The 27573-nt window shown below is 36.2% G+C and overlaps 1 protein-coding gene across 1 annotated transcript in view; it reads right to left on the bottom strand.

Moving 5' to 3' along the window:
- LOC106095587 (short-chain dehydrogenase/reductase family 16C member 6) overlaps positions 1-27331 on the bottom strand; it is a 35672-nt gene extending 8341 nt beyond the window's left edge. Inside the window, exon 1 of the mRNA XM_013262824.2 lies at positions 26539-27331. Within this exon, the coding sequence (XP_013118278.1) occupies positions 26539-26688 (150 nt within the window). The 5' untranslated portion in view covers positions 26689-27331. The remainder of the gene's footprint in view (positions 1-26538) is intronic.
- Between the last annotated feature and the right edge of the window lie 242 nt (positions 27332-27573).

Here is a 27573-nt window from a genome sequence, read left to right as displayed (position 1 = left end):
CAAACTTGTCGTGGGGTTTTGATCAATGCCCACCACAAGAGGAATTCCTTCCTGCTTCTCTTCCTTGTGGGAGTCCTCCAATTTCTCTAAGACCAAATCTTGGTTTTGCCTGTTAAAGACTTCCATCATGCGTTCCATTGCAAATTTGCCGTCCTCACTCTTGGTGAAGACCGCCGCCTTTGTGAGCTAGGGAATGTCCATCTGGTCGAATCATTCCAGATGCATTGCCGATATCGATGACAGTATAAGTCAGCTCATCTCTGTTATGCTTCCTTGCAACTTTGGCGTAAGAGGCGGATCCTAAACCATTTTCAACGACCCTTCCGTGATGGCTGTGTCATCCTTTTGGAAGTCACAGTCCTCCATGAAGAATCAGGCGCCGTCCCCGCTTCCTTCGTTTCTGTGTTTCCCTTCGCAGGACACTGTCTGCAGTCTCCATTGCGGGAGGGCTAGTTTGGTCTTCCCAGAGTGCTTGAAAGCAGGGAGCTCTTCTTCAGCCTGTTAGCAGTGTGTGATCTGATACTCTTTCCAGCTTCCGCAGAAGTGATTGGAATACTAGTTATATCCCTTCCATCCTCAAACATAGTCCAACATTTTTAACAAAAGAAGTTTACACGTCGAAAATTTCCTTAATGTATTCGCTTCATATTTTTTTGCGTGTATATACAAAGTTATTTTTTTACGTAAGAATAAGAGAAGTTGACTTTTGACAACTTTTATATATATATCCAAGAAGTGAAAAGTCTGTGAAGTGAAAAGTTGTAAATATATATATATATATATATATATATATATATATATATATATATATATATATATATATATATATATATATATATATATATATATATATATATATATATATATATATATATATATATATATATATATATATATATATATATATGTATATGTATATATATATATATGTAAGAGTAGTGTTACTGACTGATATTCGCCCAGCAGAATTGACTGAAACTATAAACTTGAAATTTTACATGAAGGTCATTTTTGGTACAAACGCACGAGATAAGGCTGGATTTTTTTAACTCAAACTAGAACATACTAAAATTAGTAAAATACTAAACGCTGTTTGTTTGTGTAAGTGACAAGCCATATTACAACAACAATGCAAATTTGCCCATGAACATTCCATTAAGGAACAGGAGCAAACTTCTCGCATATCAATGAGTGCTGTCCGATACAAGTTTAAGCTTAATGAAAAAGGGCCTCCCATTCCGAACAGCGTGCGGAAGTGCGAGACCTCTTTGGGGCGAAGTTTTTACATGGCAAAGTACTTCACAAATGTCAGCATTAGGAGGGGATAAACACTTTTTTAGACTTGACTTAGACCTTTGCTTGATTTGGCAGAAATTTGGTGTGTAAAATAAACATATGTGCTTGAACCAAGCTTGTGGAAATTTTACGCAGAAGTTTGTTGAAATTTTTCGCAGAATCCATTCAGGGTCTAGATCATATTTGGGTCGAACGTTGGGAATCTTAGTACAACGCTTAAAAAAAATTAATGTTTCAAATTTCAGCTAAATCGGGTAATAAATGCAGCTTTTATGGGCTTATATTTAGAGCGCACAACACGCCGATTACTGGCTTAGTTGTGTATTCATGTTCGGATTAATATCTGCACCCTCTTTTCAACCTTACCTAAGACCTAAAGTCGAAAGGTCGGTCTATATGGGACCTATTTCAAATTATGGTCCATTTTTGTTCCTATGTCTTCTTTAATAATAAATAACATCTGTACTATGTTACATGCACCTAGGTTAAATCCTTCTATTTTTGGTCAAGATGTGAATAGTAAGATCAACCATAAATATGGTAGAAATTGCAACTTGGTTAAAGCATAGTAAAGGCCGAAATAGAAATTTCTAATTTCCTGCTTTTGAACGTCGCGATACAAAAATGCACCCATGCACACAAATCCCACAAAACCAACGCCGAAAAGTTAAACAATTTTCAACTTTGATGCTTCTGTGGTGGTTTCAGTCGTCAACATTAAAAATTGTATAACTTTTGCGAATTGATTTTTTGACATATGTTTGTAGAGTTGCATTTTTCATCGCGACGTTCCTCAACGCGGTCATTGTACTTAGACCATAAGAAGAACCGTCATATAGACGACTTGGCTGTTAATGCCAGCGGATTGCCGACAATGAAATTGATGGAAGCGAAGCCATTCAGTTTTGTTGTTGGGTTGTATTTAAGCTTTTTCATACCCACCGACATTGGATGGAGGGTATATTCATTTAGTCATTCCGTTTGCAGCACATCAAAATATCCATTTCCGACCCTATAAACTGTATATACATTTCTGATCGTTGTAAAATTCTAAGACCATTAAGCGATGTCTGTGTGTCTGGCCTCTACAGATTAATTAAATTGAGGTATTTAGCTGAAATTTGGCACAGACCCGTATGTTTTCTATACGCAAGTTTTTGAGTGGGCTATATCAGACTATATTTGGATACTAGCTGAACAGGGCCCGCTCCGCTGTGCCTTCTTTTACTTTATATGAAACCAAATTATCCTTTGAATATTTATTTTCGACAATTAAAAAGCTTTTAGTGAACACGATGCTACGAAAATAGTATATGTATATCGCTTGACTAACACTATATCAACATAAGTGCCTTTATCTGAATCCCATATGATCTTTATTGGTTTACGAATTCGCTCGAAGGGTTTAAGGTCATTTAAGATTGGATGTTAGATGTACTCCATTCTTAAAAGTCATCATTTAAGCCCGATATTGTCATAGACAGGTGGCCCTGAAAAAATATAAGCATCGTGCTCTTCTCTCAAATACCATTTATTTGAACCCCATATTGCCATTGGTTTAGGGGAAGTTTATGGGATGAGGCGTCCCCAATCACTTGGCCCCAAAATTTGTAATATTTGGGGGGTGTTTTGGGAAAGGGACGGTGCCCCAAATACATGGCCCCACATCTGAAAATCAAATTCGTATTCTACTCCCAAATACCTTTAGTTGAGCCCCATATTGCGATGGTCAGCAAATAATTGCTGTTTGTGGGGTGTTTTGAGGAAGGGATAGACCCATAGATTGGTCCCGAAAGTGGGTATCAATTTCGTACTCTTCTCCCCAATACCTTTCATTGACGTGGTCAGTAAATATGCCCGATTTTGGGTAGTAGGGTGGTCCCCGAAACACTTAGCCCAGAAAATATATCTGCATCGTGCTCTACTCTCAAATATCATTTATTTGAACCCCATATTGCCATTGGCCTCAAAATTGGATATCAAATTCGTTTTCTGATCTGAAATACTTTTCATTTAAACGCCTTATTACAAAAGTCGCAAATATGTCCGGCCTGGGGTATGGGCTCTAAAAACGATCTATATCGAGCTCCACTCTCTTTAAGACCCAAAATATCATGGTGAGCAAATACGTCCTATTTGGGGGTTGTTTTGGTGGTGGGACGTCCCTTGGCAGTTTATCCCGAATGTTGATTTCAGATTTGTGTTCTACTCCCAAATACCTTTCATTTGAGCCCCATATTCCCATAGTCGGCAAACATGACCGGTGTTTTGGGGGATGGGGCGGCCGTTCAGTGACTTGGCGCTAAGAATATATATTAGATTCGGATTGGTCAGCAAATACGTCCTATATCGGTGGTGTTATGGGGGTCGGGTGGCCTTATAGACACTTTTCCCGAATACTGATATCAAATTCGTGCTTTACTCCCAAAGACCTTTCATTTGAGCCCCATATTGCTAAAGTCCAAAATTTGCCCTTTTTGGGGGTTGTTTTTGTGATGGGCCCTCCAACCACTTGGCCCCACATTTGGATATCAGATTCGCATTCTACACTCAAATGACTTTTATTTAAGCTCCATATTGCCATAGTCGGTATATATGCCCGATTTAGGGGTGTTTTGGGGGTTGGATTGGTCCCCATAACACTAGATCCTACAATTGGATATCCGATACGTTTTCTTATCCTAAATACCTTTTAATTGAGTCCCATGTTGTCGTGATTCGTCTAAATATATATTTGGTAGGTTTTGGGGTGGGTCGGCCCCTCTAGGTATCCCATTCGAAATTTGGGTAGCAAATTTTTATTTTTAGGTTACTATAAGAGATCACACAAAATTTCGAACCGAACACTGATTTTGGTAATAAAATTCAATGATTTGCAAGCGTTGCTCGTTAGTAAGTCTATTCATGATGAAATGTCAAAGCATACTGAGCATCTTTCTCTTTGACACCATGTCTGAAATCCCACGTGATCTGTCAAATACTAATGCATGAAAATCCTAACCTCAAAAAAATCACCCTTTATGAGAAGAAGATAGTTGCCATATAGACCGGTCTGCCGATTTAGGGTCTAAAGGTTCATTTGTTATCCAATATTGCTGAAATTTGACACAGCGAGTTCTACCAAGGCTCCCAATATCCAAACTAAATATAGTGGAGATCGGACCATATTTGGATATAGTTGTCATATAGACCGATCTGCTGACTTAGGATCGTAAGCTCATAAGAGGCGTATTTGTTGTCTGATTTCCGTCCATTTTAGGTCTAAAGCCCATAAAAGCCGCATTTATTGGCTGATTTCGCTGAAATTTGTATCAGTGAGTTTTATTACAACCGGATCAAGTATGGCCAAATTGTACTATATTTGGATATAGTTACCATATAGACCGATCTGCCTATTTAGGGTCTTAAGCCCATAACAGACGCATTTATTATTCGATGTCGCTGTAATTTGGAAAAGGATGTTTTACTTAGGCCATCGACATCTGAACCGAATATGATTCATGTCGATGCGATGTTATCAGTATCCGCCGAAATAGCTGGAGTGCTGGAATCTGGGTCATACATTTCCAAGCCAGAGTGGTATCTCCTCAGATGACAGTGCAAGTTTGGAGTATTTTCGCTGGTTTTGTACTCCTTTTCGTAGTTAATGCACTTTGCAAATGTTTTGTCATCTGACCTTTTAAAGTATTTTCATACTTGTGAGGTTTTGTCTTCTGTTTTTGTGTTCACGTCTTGAAAAACAAGTATTTTGTAAGTAGCACGGAATTCCTAACTTAAAATTTTCTTTTTCGAGGTTACTTTTTAATATCTGCACCCTCTTGTCAACTTAACCTAACTTAGTGATGTGACAACCAAACCATCGACGATAGTATCGATCTGCACTATCGAAAATGTCTTGGCCGGTTAGTGCTGTCGATATTTCTGCACCTCTATCAGCTAGTCCGAGTTAGAACGTAAACGATGAACGGGAATGTTGCACTGAGGAACTGTGAAGGTTCGGAAGGACGACGAAAATTAAAGAGGGTATTTATTACGGCATCAAAACAGATCGGAGAAGTTAAAAATTGCGCATGTAGCAATGACGTCAAGACGTATCTATACTTATGAGTACATACGATATCAGACTTGAGTCAAATTAATAGCATGGTTAGGTTAGGTTTAAGTGGCAGTCTGCCATCAGACTAACTTAGACGTTTTCGTTCACTATGATACCACAGGAACAGGAGAAGGAAGGTGCCTTCCAGTTCATGCCATTGAAGCATTTAGATCGCTTTAAAAAGCCCAACACCATGCGGATGTTCACATCCGCTCAATCAGACATGTTCTCAAGGAAATCAAAACCTGGAACTCCTTCTAACTGCCGGTGCCGGACACACACACAGAGACCTGTCATGACGGACACATTGACTTAGACGTCCCTTCTAGCTAGAGTCAGCAAAGCGGTGGAACTCTTCAAGTATAAAACAGGCCACATAATTTTGGAATGCCCCCAACCCCTTCTTTGTGAACATCTATCAACCGTTGTCTTTCGGACGGGATCTTGAAGACTTAGCTTACATTGTTTTTACATAGTACGTATGCTATTACCCACAAGTATGTATGCAACTACCCACAAGTAAAATATGAACTTACAAACATTGAGACTGAAATGTCAAATTATTGAGAAACATTCGAACTTCAGCAAGTGACATCCTGCAGAGTCTTATTAATATTACAGGGATACTAAACTCAGACATGACTTGAAATACCTTTGAACGTAAAGGGGTATCGAAATCGGCTTTGTGGCCAACAAAGAGATGGTAGGTGTTGGTTTGTTCTTCTCTGGTGCAGTGCGAATATTTGGTCTAGGGTGGCTTTACGAGGTCTAAAGTAGCATTGATAGGGCCCAATTATCTAATTGACTTTAGGTTTTAATCTTTCACATAGTACGCTCGAGAGTATCTTGTATGCGATGGGGAGGATACTTATTCCTCTGTAGTTGGTACATTCCGTCTTGTTGGGTATTCGTTCTTCTAGCCAGATTGCGCAGACAAGCTGATGCATACGCCTTATCAGCGTGTCACCTCCGGTCTTAAATAGTTCAGCGGGTAACCCGTCGGCTCCTGCTGCATTGTTGTTCTTCAGTCGGGTCACTGCTGCTTGGACCTCATTCTGACTAGGAGGTAAAATGTTTACCATCATCATTGGTTGGTTCTGCGATATTCTCTTCGCCGCCAACGTCGGACACTAGCAGTTGGGTAAAATGTTCTTTCCATATCTTCAGCATGTTATCTGTGTCAGTTACCAGATTTCCTTCTTTGTCTCTGTAGGAGGATGTGCCTGCCCCAAAGTGGGGAATAAACAAACATCAAACACTTCAAATCACATTCCTAAGGAAACCACCTTTCTCATTGAGATTACCGTCCACCATGTTGCTATTGGAAACGTCGTTGTCCATATCATTATTACTGACATCTTCATTGTCGCAATATTATACGAAGAGAAATGGGAACAGTAGTCATGTTTTTATCAATAGGCACGCTGATTCTTCAATATTAAGCTCTAAGGCAAATGGTAATTGATTTTAACAAACTGGTAATTTTGAACACTCCAAGATTATGTCCCCCACCCTAAATTTTAAAAGATTTATGGCTATGCTTTAACATTTATATGCCTTCTTCTTGGTAATGTTTACCAAGTTGTATTCACTTCCTAAGTACTTTAAACATGTTATGCTTTAGATTATGATATCTATCTATGTGCATTATCGAATTCCATAAGCGTGACTGAACATAGGCTGATTGTTTCTACCTTATTGAATATTTATCGGTTTTATTGATATAATCAAAGTACATATCTTTAGTCCGGAGGCTCCCGGATATTTGGACATTTGAGTAAACCAAAACTATTCCATAGCTTTGTTTAGCATTGCGTAACTTGCATCTTTAAGTAAGTAAGAATTGTTTAAACATAAAAACATTAAGGTAATGTCTATAAACATTGACTGCGCAATGTTTTACGAAGTGTCCGTGTTTGTTCTGCCGTTATGCTTGAGCTAAAAATTGTATTTGCAGATTTAGTAAAGTTGTTGTAATATTGGTTCATTGCCTAAGTTTTACGAAACAAAAATTGATTTTCTAAAAAGTACTTACAGCCGTCATTGTTAACTAACGTTATTCTAGCGCTGAAGTCTATACTAGTAATTGGACATTGTAACTACTTTTCCATGGTGTAGAATTTTTAACTACCCCAATAATAATGTACTTGCACTTATTGTACTTGAAGAAACATAGAAGCCTTTTGGACTCATTTATTTACGAAGAAACATAGAAGCCTTTTGGAATATTCAGTTTGTAATATTTTCTTGTCAGATTAGAAAATTTTCATTCTCATTTTGAAACTTGAACATCTAAGTTGTGTTTTGATTATTTCGGAGAAATTTTGTGCACATTTTTCTTTTCTTTTGGTGGAATCCATTGATTTGGTCAATTTTAGTGGTCGAAAACCGCTACCCGGAGTTTTTACTCCGGGATTATTGCTTTTTATATATTGCCGAAAAGGAATCTTAAATTTCACGCCAGACTAAACATTTATGGACCACATCTTTAATTAATTAAAATATTAGCCAGAATCTCGTTCTTATATATATCTGGATGGGTTCCAAGACATAAAATCTATCATGGATGCTTATCGGTAATATGACCTAAACACATTTTGGACAAAGATCGTATAAGTTCCCGTTTAAAACCATTGAGACGTTGTTTGCTGCCGTAAATCTGGCTTAGATTAAGCTTTAGTTAAATATAATCATCATTTTCAAAAAAAAAAAATCCACTCTCAACAATTTTCCCCATATCTACATCATTTGAGCTATGCAAAACTGAAATATCACCTATAATAGCAATTACTAAGAATTCGTATTTGGGACAATCCCGCCGTCGCAGGCCTGTGGACAGCGCTGGATATAAATGGTAAGTCCAAGTAATAACAACAGTAAAAGAATTATATTTCATTTTGCATTGGCTCAACCTAACCAACACATCATTTTCGTACATACGTTTGTTCATAGTTTTTCTTTATAATTAACTAATCGTGAACATATTTTACATATTTTACTTTCCTCATCTTTTTTTATCTATATGTCCAAGATACATTTCTTTTACTTTTATTCGTAAACTGTAAAATATTATTAACTTTTTATTGAAATTTTCACTAAACTTTTTAACTTGGCGATATTTATTTTCACCTTTATAAATAGATATTAAGATGTTTTAAACTTTTGTTTTTGATTATTCATGAAAGGTAAAGGGCGTTAGGTAGAGGATATATGGGCTAACGATGGAGTTCGTTAGTATTGGTTGGGAGGGTAGAGATCACCTGGCGGCAGATTGACATCTCATGCTGCATTTCTTATCATCATCGTCCTAAATTTCCTGTATATCTGCTATTTCCGTATCTTATTTCCTTCTATCTCTTTTTCTCTAAGAGCTACCTTTTATCTTTACTTTTATGGCAACGCATCCGAGCCTACTTCTGTTGAGGAAGAACCGCCCCAGGACTGAGCACGGCCGGCGTCAAGAAGGTAGCCATTCTCAGCGGAAGTAGGGCCCGCATTTGGTTATGTTAAATAACAATTTAATGCACACACTATATACTTATCAACGAGAATTTGTTGATGATATCAACTTTAAAAAATTGTAAACAATCGATAAAATTAAAGATTGTTGTTTTAGCAAAAACTTTTCGCTGGTTTAACTAACACAAATTGTTTTTTTAAATAATAAATCTAGTAAAATCGTTAAGTAGCACATATTGTTGTCAAACTGAAAAATAATTTTTGCCACCATAGCAATTAGCTATTAGAGAATAAAAAGTATGTACTTCGTACACATTTTCTGTATTTCGAGACTTTGTGGTAAGCACAATCGATCAAATATGCCAACAAAAAGGAAAAAAGTGCGATAACTTCAATTAGGATCGTTATCTGATTTGCAAGAAATATTGCACATTGTAATTAAACATGCCTCCTAAAAAGGGCTGCAGAATAGGAGTGGAGCAATTTTCTCTGGAGTCGTAGTCTATCTTTGGTTGAAATTTTGTCTTTAGAAAAAGTTAAGTTAACGTTTTGTTCTTAAAAAATTTGTTCGAAATTTTGTCTTTGGAAAAAATTTTATTGGAATTTAGTCTTTAGAAAAAATCTTACAGAAATTTTGTCTTTAGAGAAAATTTCATTGAGTTTTGTATCACAGGACAAAAATCGTTTAATTATTTTAGTAAAAATTTCACTTTTTAGTTATTCCATATTTATTCTGCATATCCTATAGATATTTAAAAATATTGAAAACTTGCAGTCGTTTTTGAAAAAGGTCAGTTTTCAAACAGTTTGAAAGCTTAGTTCAGGAAAAAGTTGGCCCATTAATCACCTTAGAAACGTACGTAGTTGGAAACAATTTTTAAGTACATATGGCCAATATTGGACAGAAATCGACCCACAATAAGAATTATATATGCAAAACTTCAAGCGGATAACCTCATTCGTTCCGACGGTATTATGATTTCATCTACCTGTTGAACGAAAGCACGGATATGGCTATATTGACTTCGAATACTCAGACGGTTACGAATATTTATTATTAATATTTCGAGGTGCTACAATCAAAATGACGAGATTTGGGAAAAAATGCACCTTATAGGGCACACCCTCTAGTTCTGAGCCCAGTAACGAGATTCTAAAGTCCATTTCTGGGGGCAAAGACCCCTCAATCTCCTAGCGTCCCAAAATGCCCCCTCGAGCGGGACGTGCCCCCTATTTTTGTCGTTGGATTGCCGCGTGGATGCGTCAATTACATTTTAAAGCCCTCACACTCAACCAAATTTGTTATTCAAAACAGCAAAATTTTGGCTAAAACATTAGTTTTTGTCTGCTGAAAATGGGAAAGCAGACATAACTGCTGTTTCAGCAAACATAGGGCTGCTGTATTAGAAAATATTTCTTATTGCTATTTCAACTAACAAAAGCTGCTGTTTTGAATACACAAGTCTGCTGAAAAAAATGTGTATGCTCCTTTTTATGGTTGCCTGTTACTTGTTTTGATTAATTTAGGCATTTTTAAGAAATTTCTTAGAAACTTAGTTGGAAGAGATGATTTTATCTGATATCATCTATTGGTATTCATTTCGAAATGTGGCTGAGCTAGCTCGCATTTTTGTTTTTGCTCTGCTAATGTGAACATGGCTGCCATGGCCTTTTGTATCGAAATTTAAAGAAAAAATGTTGTGGAAAGTAAACATTCAGTGGTGATTATAAACATCCACTGAGACACACCTTTGTGTTTTATTTTTCTGCTAACATCCCCTTCATAATTAAGCAGCAGTCATTTTCAACAAACAAAAGACTTTTCAGCAGTAAGCCTGCTGCTCTGGAATTGCAGCACTACTGCTGTAATAGCAGAACTACTGCTACAATAGCAGCAAAATTAACTACTTATATTCAGCAGACAGTGTTTAATGTGGGCTCCTTTTACACCCACAATGTGATGTCGGCATACTCATCACCAAAAAATCAAAAAATAAAAATCAATTTACATTTTTATTCAAAATTTAATCTACTTTTCATAATCTACTCCCTAATACCTTTTATTTGGTACCAATTTTGCCTAGGGTTAAAGGGGGTTCAAAACCCCCAAGATCCCGTAAACCTTCCAAGGTCCAATTTTTGCTTTTCGTTTTTACGTATTCGTAATATACTCGCTAATACCAACCATATTGTCTAGGTTGGGTCACTCACATTCTTTAGTGGTGGGTATAAGTTATAGCATTTTTAAGTGCCCGGAGTTTACTCCGGAGTCTGAGTCGGAGTCGAGCAATTTGCCTGGATTGGGAGTCGAGTCAAAATTTCACGCTTACATCATAAATTCAGCAGCCAAACTGTCATCCTAAAATTGCAAAGTTTTTGTCATAACAACAGAACTATTGATGAAATAGCAGCAAAACAATTACGAACAGCCAGCAGACAGTGTTGGCTATTAGCAGCCGACTTTTTTTATGTGAGCGTAGTTTACTGCTATTGTTGTGGTGTGGTTAAAACAACTTGACATTTCAATAAAATATTACAAGACTTGTGGTAAAAAACTAAACATTTGAAATTGCAAAATGTTGATAAAAATCCCCATCAAATAGAGTAAAATGTCTGAAAAGGAGAGATTTTTCTAGTTTCTTTGCATTTCCCATAAGCATATTTATTTAGGGAGCATTTTTAACCTAATATTTAAATCACAATGACTTAAGCACCGATGCTTTACGATTTTAGAAGCTTTACGATTTTAGAAGCTTAGAAAAAAATATATTTTTCCTTTTGAAGTTTGTGAAGGACATAACTTGTTCTCGTATATTAATTGATAGAAATAAATCAAAAAAACTAAAGACGTATTAACATCAACCTTGAATAGAATTGTCCTTTAAGCTTAGTTCAGACTTCATTCGCATCGAAAATCCTTATTAAATTATGCGAAATCCGCGGACTCTATTCTTCGCCAGAACACAGTACCACGCAGTACCACTTCCACGGAAAATGTTCGAATTTACTTTGTCACTTTTTTTGATGCTTTTTGACAGATGTTCGGATGAAAAGTCGATGTTACTACTAGACTTCAAAATGAATAAAAAAGTAAAATAAGATCGGTAGAAATTTATTAACGTTCTACAGTCTCGAAGCACCAAATCGGTAAAAAATTGTTGCGTCAATATTTTCAAGAAGTCAAATTGGGGAATCGGATTATATGTACAAAAAAAAAAAAAAACGTTTGCGATATCTTTACGACAGACATATCTCTTTTATTGGCTTATAACTTTTATTGTAACTGTGTAACATCCCCTACTGTTGAACTTAAATCTCCAATTTGCCTCTTTTTCAGAGGTCAAAACAATAAGGAACTTCGACTGTGGCAAACGTTTGTTTTGTTTACAGAAAAAATCAGTGTTACACGAAAATGTGATTTGTTTGCCTAGTTTACCGCTTGTGTCATATGGCTGACAGTTTTTACTAGCCAAAAATCTGTATTATTTGAACCGGAAGATATTTAAATAAATATTTTTTTATCCGGCAGATATGTCTGAGTCGAAAATACTTTGGGCGATACAAAGTTTTGACTCCTTTAAGTCACCAGGCCCTGATGATGTATCACCGGTTGAATTACAAGTTGCGTGCGATATGCTGGCTCCTTGCTTATTGAGGTATACTCTAATGAAAGGACGCGAAGGTTATTTTCATTCCAAAAGCAGGAAAACCTTACCACACGAAGGCGAAAGATTTTCGTGTTATTAGTCTGCCAAACCTTGAGATTGATAAAAACATATGTTAGGGCAAGGATTTCTGGAGATCGTCTGTCTTGGCAACAGAATGCATATAGTAAGGGCAAGTCCACTGAATCAGCCCTTTACGACGTAATCAATCATGCAGCAGCTGGAGTTTCTAGGCATGAACACTACCGTAAGAAATTTTATTAATAACTTCCAAAAAGATGGCAGGTTGGGGACCTGTGTCTAAAAAGATTGGTCAGCAGAGAAACACTTCAAGAGGTTGTACCGTTACCGTTACTTAGTTTGTGTATTGTAAATCGTTTAACTGCTTCGCCTACGGTAAAAGGGCCATTCTTATATTGTAGAATCAAAAACTTTTTAATGGCAAAAGGGTTTCCATAGCCGCAAACGATTATTCGTTTACTCGACCAATATTTATTCTCTTTTGTCTCTCCTTCTAGAGAGAAAGAATGAATTTTAGGGCTCACAGACGGGCAAAAATACTCACACTGTTGAACATGACACATTAAAAGCGCGCTAAGTTCGGTCGAGCCGAATCTTATATACCCTCCACCATGGATCGCATGTGATAAGTTCTTTGAATGACTTTTTCAAATATATAAGAACTAAAGCAAGTTATTGATCAATGTGAAGTTATAGAAAAATACCACGTCCAAAATTTCTGGCAAATCGAATAATAATTGCGCACTCGACTCCAAGTCAAATTGGGAGATCGGTTTATATAACAGCTATATCAGGTTATGAACCGATTTAGACCCTACTTGGCGCAATTGTTGGAAGTCATACCAAAACAAAAACATTTCTACTATATCGGATTAGAATTTCGCCCTCTAGAAGCTCAAAAAGTTTTATCGGGAGAACGGTTTATATGACGGATATATCAGGTTATGGACTGATTTTGACCATACTTGGCACAGTTGTTGGCAGCCAAAACAAATCGGATAAGAATTGCACCCTCTAGAAGCTTAAGAATTTAAATTGGGAGATTGGCTTACAGTCCTAACTGATCTACACTAATAAGAAGTATTTGTGCAAAATTTTAAGCGCCTATCTTTTCCTTTGAAAGTTGGCGTGATTTTGACAGACACATGGATGGACTTCTTAGGTTTATATTTCGAGGGGTTACAAAGGTAATGACGAAATTAGTAAACCCCCATCATATGGTGGAGGGTATAAAAATGGGGGTATGTTCTATAGCAATTTCCGCTCCGGTAATTTTTTTTTTCGCTTCGCTCTTGCTTCTTTAATTTTAATTTGACTATTTTTTTTCCTTTAATTTTAAATTGACTATTTTTTTTTCCTTTAATTTTAAATTGACTATTTATTTTTTTTAATGTTCTTCTTTTTCACACCGTGTGCTATTGTGCTCTGAAGTCATATATTAATTTTGTCATTACGCTTACAACATCAAGCTTTATTCAACTCCGATTATATGTATTCTTGATCTCCGTCTATATCGGACTTTATCCTTATAAAGCCCCCTAATAAACCAACCACTTCAATTGATTACTTTAGCCATTAGAGGGCGCAATTATTATCCGATTTGGCTGAAAGTTTGCAAACCGATTTCTTTTATGACCTCCTTATAAAGCCCCCTCATAAACCAACCACTTCAATTGATTACTTTAGCCTATAGAGGGCGCAATTATTATCCGATTTGGCTGAAAGTTTGCAAACCGATTTCTTTTATGACTTTCCTAAGCATCTGGAGGGCGCAATTATTATGTGATTTGCCCGAAATTTTAAATAATGATTTCTCCTATAACCCCCAAAATCCATGCCAAGTATGGTCTGAATCCGTGTCTATTGTTCCTATATAAACAGATAATCCAAACTTACTTTTTAAGCATATGCCGGAAGCAATTCCAAACCAAATTAAAAAAAAAAAACAAGTAAAAGTTCCCCCCCCCCCTGGCTAAGTCCCTGATGGCAGCTATATCTAATTATGGCCCGATATGGATCATTTTTGGTTCGGATATCGAGGGTCTCAGTACAACAGTACAACTGTTTAAAATTTCAACGAAATCGAATAATAAATCCGGCTTTTATGGGCTTCAGACCCTAAACCGGGTCTCAACTTTTGAAGGCTGTATCATGATTATTACGGACGGACACACATATATTGTTAAATCATCTTAGAATTTTACGACGATCTAGAATATATATACTTTGTAGGGTTGCAAACGGAATGACTAAATGAATATATCTCCTTTCCTATGATGATTAATATATAAATCGATGGATCCTTTGATCTTTGATTTTAATTTCTGCCTATAAAAAGAACTTGACAAATGCCATCAATGGTGGATGGTATACAAGAAGTCGCTCGTTTTCACTTGTTTTGACTTTAAGACGAAACTTTTTAAAATTGGTGCAAATCTGTTCTCTAATATGTTTTCGATAACTATTTAACGAAAGTTATCTCTAAAGTTATCTTAATTAGCCAAAATAACAAATTCTTAAACCAAAAAAATGTGTATTTTAAAGAATTTTATTTTGTCGGAGGGGAGCGGATTCTGAGATTAGAAAACGCTCCGCTCGGGGTTCAAAAAATTTCGCTCCCCTCCGCTCCGAATCCCTAGTAATATTTACGCGATAAAGAAATTTCCATTCCAAAGTAGGTGTATAAATGTGTGAAACAGCAACTCTCATAGGCAACTTTTATTTAATTAAAGCATTACGAATACAAGAGATCATAATACACGATATATTCATCGTAAACAAAGTCCAACGGGGAAGATGATGAGACGTTGGAGCATTTCCTATGTCATTGCCTAGCTTTCGCGGCTAACAGACACCGGTACTTAGATGGGGACACGATACCAGACATGAACCAACTTAGGGTAGTGAAGTGGAAAGCAATTAAGGATTTTGTAAATAGCATGAAATTCCTAACTTAATTTTTTTTCTTTTTCGAAGTTACTTTTTAGATATTAAAGCGCACAACAAACCGATAACTGGCGTAGGTGTGTGTCCATAGTAGCTGGGCGGATTAATATTCGCACCCTTTTTCAACCTAACCTTACCTAACGTAAGTCCAACGTTTTTCACAAAAGAAGTTTGCTTGTCGAAAATTTCCTTTATGTGAAACAAATTATAGATTTTGCGTAAAAGGTACAAAATACTTTGGAGTTTTGCTGGACAGGAAATTGAACTTCAAATCAAACATTTTGAAAATGGCAACAAAGGCAAGTTTTGCCCTATACATCTGCAAGACAGCCATTGGCAAAAGTTGGGGGTTCAAACCAGGGATCCGGAGCGAGTACCTTTTTGAGCGGGTACCTATTTTGGGTATAGAGGGATCTTATACTTGCTACAGTTTTAAATTTCAGCGAAATCGACCATATTCGGTTTGGATATCGGGGGGCCAATTACAACACACCGTTCCATATTTAGCGCTGTCGTAAACGAACACAACGTACATAATTTCAATCCAATCGGAAAATATTTCGAAGGATCGCTTTATATGGGAGCAATATCCAAATCTGAACCGATATAGCCCATTTGCAATCCCCAAAGATCTACATCAATACGAAGTATCTGTGCAAAATTTCAAGTGGCTAGCTTTATGCGTCCGAATGCTATAGTGATTTCCAAAAACGAACGGACATGGCTAGTTCGATTTGGAATGTAAAGAAGATTAAGAATATATATACTTGATTGGATCGCAGATTAATTTTCGATGTGTTACAAACGGAATGCCTTGATTAGTATTCCCCAATCCTATGGTGGTTGGTAAAAATCCAAACGGTTCGTTGACAGATTCTTTTTTAATTTTTGTCTATAAAGAATAACCGTGCAAAGAACTTGACAAACGCTATCCAAGGCGGAGGGTATACAAGACTCGCCCGGCCGAAAATTTTAGCTAAATCGGACAAAAATTGCGTCTTCCAAGTGTTAAAGTTGTCAAATTGGGAGATCGGTTTCTACGGGAGCTATATCAGGTTATATACCGATTTGGACCGTACTTGGCACAGTTGTTTATATGGGAGCTATATCCAAATCTGAACTGGTATGACCCATTTGCAATCCCCAACGACCTTCATAAATATTAAGTACCTGTGCAAAATTTCAAGTGGCTAGCTTTACGCGTTCGACCGCTATCGTAATTTCAACAGACGGACGGATTTTCATTAAGAACCACATGATCTCAATGACAGTCATGGTTTTCGCTGAACGTAGCGAACATCTACATCTTTGTTGCCTTCATTTAGAGAAAAACCAATAGTCGAGAATCATTAGAGTTGAATTCATTTCAACACTACTAACAATGCAATTCCTTATTCGGTCATAACCTAAAAAAGCTAATTGTTTAACTTCATAAATTCAGTTACTTCAAAATCTAGTAACTTTCAAGAACAATTATATAACAATATTTCAAAAGGGGAACACTGATGGCAACTCTTCTTTTCGTTCACTTTCAGGGCTCCGTCCGTCCGAAGATTCAAGGTTATTTAGTTTTTAAAATTTAAAATCATAACACAGTTTTCTTTTTTTGAAGTTAATTGTACATCAGTTGTTAAGGTGTTCGATTCCTTTCTTTTTTTGATTTGGGTCTTTTTATTTCTTCGAAATTTCAGTTTCTCAAATACACAAACCTATTTTTTATTAAAATTTTTTCTTGTACAAAATTCTCAGACTGTACTCTTTACTTTAACAGATATCGGCACTTAGGTGGGGACACAATACCAGACATGAACCAACTTAGGGGCGTGGCTTGGAAACAATTAAGGATATTGTAAGCAGCACGGAAGCTCTAACTTGGATTTTCATTTTCCAGGTTACTTTTTTAATGTTTAGAGCACACAAGAAGGCGATTACTGGCTTAGGTGTATGTCCACAGCGGCATGGAGAGGATTTATATCCGCACTCTCCTTTCAACCTAACCTAACCTACTCTTGTTTTACGCTTGGATTTTCTTTGCATTTGGCCCTCATATACCAAATATGAGCTCCAATACAAAAACAACAACACCACACACCGTTGGCTGCACTTTCTCTTTAATTCGGCTCATCAGGCTCACGTCCAAAAAGGAAACAAGAAGATTTGTTCTTTCTGAGCTAGATTCCCAGCCAGAATTTCTTCTGAGCCGCTCCACTCCTTTCCGCTCCGAATCCCTGCTTTAAACCGAGTGTAATGTACTGTGTATATACTGCAGTATTCAGACTTAATGCTATATGATGTTATGTTCTGGTGGATGGCGCAAAGTCGGAGAAAATCTAAAAAACTAGTAAATAATATGCCGGGTGACGATGGGTAGAGATATCTCTTTGAAATTTGAATACGAGAACGTGTGCAAAAGGCCCTAGGTGGCCCAGGCGCCTCTTGGCAGGCCCCTAAAGTTGGCCACCTCGGCTTTTCGAAAAATGGTTCAGGCTGCCAAAACTTCATTTTTGTATTTTGTGGTCAAAAAAAGTATTTTCATTGATTAGTCTTCATTGAAAAAACTTTCTTAAATACCTCAACTTTTTCTTTTTTGTTTGTAAAGAGGACATATTGTAGATGCCTAGACCTGTTCAAATCGAAGAGGTTACCCGACCACTGCAGTGTGTATCAAGCGGAGATCCTTGTAATTAAGCAAGTGGTGGAATGGCTAAGATATAATGTCATAAAGACGATTGGCATATATATCTTCTCAGACAGCCAGGCAGCCATTAAATCACTGGAGAACTAATTTCTGAACACAAAAACGCCCTCGACTGTTGCAGATCTCTCAACGAGATGGCTGAACAGTTCAAAATTCACCTGTTCTGGGTGCCGGGCCACAGGGAATTGTAAGGCGGACGAGCTTGCGAGACTAGGAACTACCTTACACATTTCAAGGAAACTGAAATCTGTGGGGACATGTTAGCTATGTTTTCAGGACACGGCCCGAAGGACATGTGGCCTAATCTAGACTTGAAGTGGTCTGCCGCTTTGCTGTCATTGGCTAGAACAGACGTCTCAGTCATTGTGTCCGTCATGACTGGTCCCTATCATTCGGAAAGCATGCGGACGGACTGAAGGTTGCCAGTAATAACTATTGCAGAAGCTGTGAGGACATCGAAGAGGAAGAGACTATAGAACACCTTCTGTGTGTGTGTCTCGCACTGGCTATCAGAAGGAAGTTGTTGAGCTTTTTAAAGCGATCTGGATGGTTCAACGGTAGGAACTAGGAAGCATCTTCCTTCTTCTATGCCTGTGGTATCACAATGGTGAAAACGTCTAAGAGGGTCTGATGCCAGACTGCCGCTTAAACCTAACCTAGCCTATATGCCTGACAACAAGCGGATTTTTTTGTAGGGATTTTTGAGAAATGTCAAAATAGTTTTTGAAAATAGGACCATAAATGAAGATTTGCGAGCCCCAACAAATTTTGAAATACGGAAGTGACCAACTTTAGTAGCCTGCCAATAGACACCCAGACAACCTAGGGCCTTGAAATTTTGCACATAATCTCGATCAGCTCTCACCATTTTAAATTTCAAATTACCTGTTCTCACACTGCATATTTTTTACTAGTTTTTTTGATTTTCTCCCACTGTGCGGAGCTTCAAATATCCACCTACAGTTCAATACTCAGCCGGATCCAAAGAATGTTCGTTTGTGCATCACAAGCGCATTGAGGACGATACCATCTGATGCACTGAATTTAATGCTACACCTAATGCTTCTGGACATTGTGGCTAGACAAATTGATGCGACCATTGCTATAAGGCTAAGGGAAGTTTCTTTTTTGTCATGCGGCGAATACGGACACTGTGTTATCCTTGATACAATGCCCGATATTCCAGGCAGTCGGTATTACACATTGCCTGAACCGCTTTTGATAAAAAGTACTGTACTATTCCTGATAGGAACAATTGGAACTACAATATCCCTGGTAATATATGGTATATAGACTTCTATACGGATGGATCCAAATTAGACGACCAGGTGGGTTGGGGGGTGTACTCTGAAGAACTAGGGCTGGTCCTATCGAGAAGGTTACCCGACCACTGCTGTGATCCTTGCAATTAAATAAGTGGTGGAATGGTTAAGATATAATGTCATAAGGATGATTAGCATAAATACCTTCTCAGAAGTGGATAACGTATTTCTGAATTCAAAAACCGCCCTCAACTGTCGTTCTAGCCAGCGAAAGCTCGTCTCAGTCACTGTATCCGTCATGACGGGAAACCATGCCGACAGACTGAAGGTTGCTATTTATTAACGACTTTTGCAAAAGCTTTGAAGACGTCGAGGATGAAGAGACTATAGAACATCGGCACTGGCAGTCAGAAAGAGTTTCAAGTTGTTGGGCTTTTTAAAGTGATCTAAATGGTTCAACGATAGGAACTTAAAGGCATCTAAGTGAGTCTGATGGCAGACTGAAACTTAAACCTTACTTAACCAGCAGATAACAGTTGAAGCTTTTCCCCAGTCCCAATTTAATAAAAAAGTTTAACAGTTATTGAGAATTTTTTTATAGTCTACTCTTATTTACCTTATATAAACCATTTTTAATAAAAAAATTACAAAAACACTTAAAAAAATTTAAATTTTAAACAAACTTTTCGTACAAATGTTCAAATCAAACTTTACATGCTGAATTTTACTTCATCTTATTTTTATTTAAATAACTGTAACGGCAAAAGGATTAAAAAAATGTTGACCAATTTTATGCCCTACGCTAATTAAATATACGAAAAGACAATGCTCCATGCCATAATTGAATAAATTTCTCAATTAAATTAAGACAAATATATTGCATTAGTTACCACTGATTCCAGATTTAAACATCCTAAAAGTTTTGAGGCCTTTACGTATCAATACACCGTAGCTCAGAGGTAAGCTTTTCCGCCTATATCGCTGAACACATGGGTTTGAATCCTGGTGAGAAAATCAAAAAAATTGCCTGCGGTAGTTATACCCTCCCAATGCTGGCGACATTTGTGAGAAAATATGCCATTATAGAAAATGTTAGCAGCCATGTAGAAGCCATGTAAAAAACTTCTCTTCAAAAAGGTGTCGCACTGCAGCATGCCGTTCGCACTCGGTTATAAAAAGACGTAAGGGGAAGGTGGGGATGTGTCACTTATTTGTATTTAAACATAGAAGTGAAAATTAAAACCATACCCTAATACCCTACACCACCGAGTCTACGTACTACTTTAAAAAAATGGAACCTATGTTGAAATCTAGTCAGACTCTAATTTTGCACTGAATGAAATCTTGAATAGGCATTGTAAGATTTTTTAACGGTAACACCTTAATTGTGCTCACTACGACCTTAGAGGCGGAGATATCGGATGAAAGTTTATATCGGTGCTATATCTAAATCTGAACCGACTTGATTAAATTAAGCACACTTGCTATGGCTTCAAATAAAACACCGCAAATTTTATAAAGATCGAACCAAAATTGTGGCTTCTATAGCTCTAAAAGGTCATGTCGAATGAAAGATATATATGGAAGATTTTTCTAAACCAGATTCGAGTTTTATGAAATTTTGTTCACGTATTGGGACGTCAAGTAAAACATCTCATACTAAATTTTGTAATGATCGGACCAAAATTGTGACTACTACAGCCTTAAAGAGGTACATCGGATAAAAGATATATATGGGAGCTAAATCTAAATTTGGACTTATTTCTATGAATTTTTGCACATGTATTGAGACGACAATAAAACTCCTCATGCAAAATTTTGTAAAGGTCGGACGAAAATAGTGGCTTCTGCAGCCTTAATGCAATATCGGATGAAAGATATATATGGGAACTATATATATATATACACTCATAGGAAAAAGTTTGCTGAAATAGCAAACACTGTCTGCTAAATAATAGCAATTAATTCTGCTGCTATTATAGCAGTAGTTCTGCTACTATAGCAGTATTTCTGCAATTTCAAAGCAGCAGGCTGACTACTGTAGAGTCTGTTGTTTGCTTAAATTGACTACTGCTTAGTTATGAAGGGGAAGAAAAAATTTAATGCAAATGTAAACGTGTGACTCAATGGATGTAAAAATAGCCTAACAATTTTTTCAGCAGGTTTTTGTACTTAAAACAGCAGATTTTGTTTGCTGATTTTGCTGGCCGAAATGTTTGCTAATACCGCAGCCCTATGTTTGCTGATACAAGAGCTATGTCTGCTTTCCCATTTTCAGCAGACAAAAATAACAATTTTGGTTGAGTGTACGGACGTCGAATAAAACATATCGTGCTTATTTTTGTAAAGATCGGACCAAAATTGTAGCTACTACAGCGTTAAAAGGCTATATTTGATGAAAGTTATATGTGGGAGCTATATCTAAATCTGATCAAAATCAATTGTGTTCGTCCTTGGACCAAAAAAGAGACATGTGCAAAATTTTATAACAATCGGACAACAAATGTGACCTGTACCTTGATTACAAGAAGGTGCTCATATCTTTATTAAGCAAAAAAAATCAATTTTTTTTTTTTTGGGGGCGGACCCTCCCTGTTGCCGCAGTTTTTAAAAACGCTAGATCTCGGAGATGGGTGGACCGATTTAAGCGAAATTTTATATGCCACCTTATGGTACTCCAAAAACACGAAATTGGTATAAAATTTTGGGGTTAAATAACCCACCGAACAGACAGACTGCTTTGGTCAATAAAGGTATCAAATCAAATGTGTTTAAAAATAGAGTACAAATCTGACATAAAAATCTATTCCTTGGTGTCTTAGGGGCCTCCGCACCCCCAAAACCCCCCGGCAGAACATATTTACCGAAGTAGAGTAAAAAGTTGATATACAAATGTATTCCTTGGTGTCTGAGGCGTCCCCACCCGCCTCCCCCCAAAAAATCTTAACAGGGCATAATTTCTAGTTGGGACAGTATGGGTATCAAATAAAAATTGTTTAGAAGTTGAGTACATATTTGTTGTAAGAATTTGGTCAAACACGACGTACTCATTTTTTTGAAATATGATTCTCTGCTGAAAAAACGGGGGTCGTCTTTCTTAACAATCCCAAAAAGTGTAAATCCGCCTTGGTGCGGTTAGGAGTGATGCGACGAAATAGCGAATCTGACATAGAGATATGGCGTCAAGTGTCGAGTGTCTGGGGGTCATCCCAACCTCTACAACCTTCGATCATAGCAAGGCGGGTCTCTTGCGCGGGTTGACAAGGTTTCGAACATATCAATAAAGTATTTATTTAATATGGCGCTCAAGTATCTTAGCGCCCATCATATTATTAGTAAACAGACCCGTAACCCGATCATAAAAATATTGGTTTTAAATTATTACATTTAGAAGTGAGAACGTAAACATTTCAGGCCAAGTATCAATACGGGTCCCAAAAAAAAGAACCACCAGAAAAGTTTGCCTTGTTTAAAAAATTTTTGTTGTCCCTTTTCTAGCTAATTTTCTGTTTTAACACCAATATTTTTTGATGATTTTACAAAAAAATCGCAATATTGTACATAAAACTTGGCAGCCAAAATGTCATCAAAAAACCTAGAAGTTTTGATTACAAATGTAAGGACATTTTTGTTCTACGTAAGCAAAAAGTGCTGGGTGGACTAGTTTTGATAAAACTTTGTTAAACTCGTTTCCAAACGATTTCCAAAAGTCACTGTCAATCTCGCACTCTATATTCTCTATTCGTTTAATCATTAAATTGTATACACTCTTTTTTGTTTTTTCTTATAATAAGCATGTCAAAATACTTATACCAGCCAAAATTTTAATTCTTGAACTCATAATTTATTCGTAAATACACTCTGATTAGAAATAAATATCGAGTTATAAATTAGAACATTTATGACAACTTTTTTGTCATGCCAGGAAATTTTAGTTTTAATTTAAAAAATTTTCGTCAATGACTGTAAGCAATAAAGTAGTACGTTACAATTTTTATTAGTACGGTCTAAAAATTGTTTCCAAATATTCCGCATATTGTTTCATATTCTATTTGTTCCGCTCTTTCCGCTAAATGCTTTAGTTGCACTGACACACATCCATCCATCCATAATCAAATATCAACAAAACAATCAAAATAAGTCATTTAATTTAAAATAAATGTTTCTCGGACTTCCTAAATGTCATTTTATTCAAGTCCTAAGCAAGGCTGCGTAGTCGAGCAATTTTAACTCGACTCCGACTAGGGGAAGATTACTCGACTCCTACTCCGGAGTCGACTCCAAGCACTTAATATTTTTAAAAAATAAAAAAAAAACAATTCTTTTTATTTCTTAACCCAATATGAATTTAAGACAAAAAAATATTTTTCTTAATTCTTTATGAACATTTAGCGAAGAAAAGTGGATTTTAATGACTTTGACATAAAACCGCACCTGCTTTCAAAAGTAGTGGGCATATAACCATTAATTTACGTTTTAATTTAGAAACCATCAAATGCAAGAAGACTCGAAGCCGGATTCTAGAAATCTCACTCCTAAGAATTTTGAGAAAATGTTTTGTTTGATTATTTGAACTGTAACAAATTTCTAACTTTCGATTACCCAATTTTCCCCCAAAAACATGACCCTATGGAAACAAAATTTTTTAAACTAATTTAATTCGTCCACTTTACTCCAATTGAAATTGTATTAGGATACCTCTTTCCTAACTCGAGCTACAATTTTTCGAAGACGGTTCTATTCCAGGGTATTTTTCTATCCATTCGCGTTAATGGGTTAAGTCATCCGTTCAACAGATAGCCGAAATCACTACAGCGTTCGAACGAATGAGGCTATCCGCATGACATTTTTCATAGATACTTCCTATTGATGAGGGTCGTTGGCCGTTGCAAATGGGTCATTTGATCCAGATTGATTTTAGTTTATAATACTAAAAAATTTTAAAACACTTAAAAATGGTTTCGTACAACGTTTCTGAGTATGGGCTTTCGAATTGTTCAAAAACTGAGCTTATTCAAAAAACGAGGGTCAGTTTTTAATATTTTATAACCTACACCACTACTGTCGTACATGGAAGGGAGATGGGCACCTTAACAAGCATACCGATCGAATCACTTTCTGATTCGATTTAGCTATGTCCATACAATTTTAATTAATTAAATTTGAATAAAATTTGTTTTAACAAAATTTCATTAATTTTTTTTAAACTAAATTTTAATGAATTTTTTAAACAATTTTTTGCAATTTTTTCTAAATAATTTTTTAAAAAACAAATTTTAATAAAAAATTTTCTAAACACAAAATTAAGAGAAAATTTTTTAAGACAATATTTCAAAGAAATTAAAAAAAACTATATATTTTTTTTTAATTTTTCTACAGAGTAAATTTCTATGTGATTTTTTCTAAAAACAAAATTTTAATGAAATGTGTTGAAGACAAAATTTGAATGAATTTCTATTTCTTAACACAATTTTTTTTAAAGAAAAAAAAGCGCAAACATACGTTAACACAAAATTCTAATTAAATTTTTTTCAAGACAAAAATTTAAAAACAAATTTCCTTAACCCATTTTAGACCACTAACCCTTCTTGTGGTGCAATCGCTTGGAAACTTTACATCTAAGAAGCTTTCGGTTCCCTGATAAACAAAAGCTACACTCGGTGTTATTATGTAGTACAGTTCTCGCGAAATCGGGGTTGAAAAAAAAAAAAATATAGGACAGACACTATATTCAATATCAAAAATAAAATTGAAAGGATATATAAGCTTTTTTTTAATTTTTCCTATCTTCTAGTGGAGTTTGAAATGTACTAAAATTAATAGAATGGTATATTTCTCTTTTTCCGTCAAAATATAAAGGTTCTAAAAAAGTGATTTTTTTTACATTTTCCGAAAAAAAATTTCCTTTCCTACAGACATCTTTTTGGAAAAAATTTTATTTCTTTATTATTTTGCAGAGTCAGAGATATGCGAAAAACTGTTTTTTCAATATAAGTTAGTAATATACAGCTAATACATACGTGAAATGTACGCCAAGCTGATGCGAAAATGCAAAACTTGGGTTAAGACAAAATTTTAATGAAATTTTTTCTAAAGACAAAATTTCAGTTTAAGTTTTTAGTTTTTTTTTTTAATTTCGATAAAATTTTTGTAAAAAAATTATTGAAAGTTTCTTTAAAGACAACACATGGGTAACAATTTCTTTTAAAACAATATTTCGATTTTCGATATAAGTTTCTCTAAGAACATTTTCAAAAAGACCTTAAGCTTGAATTTAAAAACAGCAACAAAAAAAAAAAAAAAACAAAATTTAATTTTTTTATTCTAAAAAATTTTGGATTTTATTTTGTTTTTTTTTGTTGAAACATTTTTTATTACTTTGTCTGGAGTCGCATTGCTGCAAACATAATATATGCATATGTAGGGCACAGCTAGTGTGACAAGGGGGTTGAGCTTGGTTATTTTCGTAGTTATTTAATAGACGCGTTTTCGCAATAACATCGATATATAAATTACCTACACCTAAATATTAGTTAATTTCCGCAAACATGGATTGTGGTCTTCAGTGTGCGTTCCAGGTTTTCAAACAATCCCTCTGATGTTAAATTAGCTGACGGGTACCACTCCGCTGTGTCTCCTTTCACTGTCTAATATCTTTAAATCGAGCTATATAATCCCATCCCCATATTGGTGGCCATCCAGACACTTGGCACTCAAAGAAGATTCGTGCTCTACTCTCATATACCTTTCATGTGAGTTATGTTTGGTGGGTGTTTTGAGGGTGGGATGGACCCCCGACTCTCAGTCCAGAAAAATAATAAAGTTGGACCTGTACCTTGAACCGTGAACCTCCATTACCCGGTATAGAGGAGATGTTTTTTGTCTTCTTTTCACTGCTTCGATTATCTGTTATTGGCTCCATTATTCGGAACTGTAAGCACGCTTTTCGATTACATTTGAATTGTACAACAAAACGAAATTAGAATTCCCCCGTTTTTAAACGCTTTGTGAATTTTTAAGCCCATAACAGCCGATCGACGCTAACGTCCAATTTACGAAATTTGAATACAACTGCACATACTAAAAAAACCATACCTTGAGTTTCCTTAATCGATCAGGAATTAATGTGTAGTACAACGACTCTAAAATGTAGAACACAGACTTAAGAGAAAATATCGCCAAATCCAGCAGAAACACAAAGATGGCATACACTGGATTCTCCATATGTAGAAGATCGGAAGTCATTTTTTCACTACAGACGTTACTCAAATTTTAATGTTCAAAGAAATGAAAAGTCTTTTGTCCGCTTTCACCCGAGCGTAATTACAGAGTGTGTGGCTGTGTGTTGTTGGGGGGTTGTGTGAGACGCACTTGTTTGAAGTTTACACCAAAATAATTTGAACACTTTTGTATTTGCAACTTTCGTTTGTCTCTAATGTGTGGTATTTTGTTTTGTTACACGTTCGGCTGATTTTCCGTTATTTATTGCACATTTCCACATACATTTTGACTCCGAGAACGGACTAACGTTGTAATTGCGTGTGTGTCTGTTTTAACCTATGTAATACGCCGTTCGTTTATTGCATGGCCAAAATGCTGTTCGGACGAGCGGAGATTAGAAGTTTGATTCACGTGCGCTCACCGGTCTTTGTAGTTCGAAGCGCCAAAAGAGACTAATGCTGCCCAAAGTTAATTCAACGACTGAAACATTAAGGTACGGTAGACAGAAACAACAATCGGCAATCACAGTCCGATCAATGAATGCTGCATATTAGGCAAATAAATGTTGAAGTCTTCGTTGCCAAACCGAAATGTTGTGGGTCTAACGCAAAATGACATTTGACGGCAGCTATGCTATGATCCAAAGACAACTGGTCGCTCGCCGCCACTCACCTGAACAATTACATTTCATAACCAACATCTACTTGTTGCTACTTTTGAAGCCAATGAAGTGATTAAAGAAATATTTTGGGAGAAAGAGATTACAAGGCAAATGACCGTATGAATGGGGCTAATCGCTTCCCATACTGTTATGTGGGAGGAAAACGTTTACGACACAGTTTTTTTTTTTTGCAAATAAAGGCAATTGACGTTAATCGTGTGTATCCTAAGAAAAACTATCAAGCACAT

This window comes from Stomoxys calcitrans, chromosome 3 (genome assembly GCF_963082655.1).
Source record: "Stomoxys calcitrans chromosome 3, idStoCalc2.1, whole genome shotgun sequence".
In the NCBI taxonomy this organism is placed as follows: Eukaryota; Metazoa; Arthropoda; class Insecta; order Diptera; family Muscidae; genus Stomoxys; species Stomoxys calcitrans.
The sequence above is the reverse complement of the archived record's forward strand: the minus strand, read 5'-3'. Positions and strand labels throughout refer to the sequence as shown.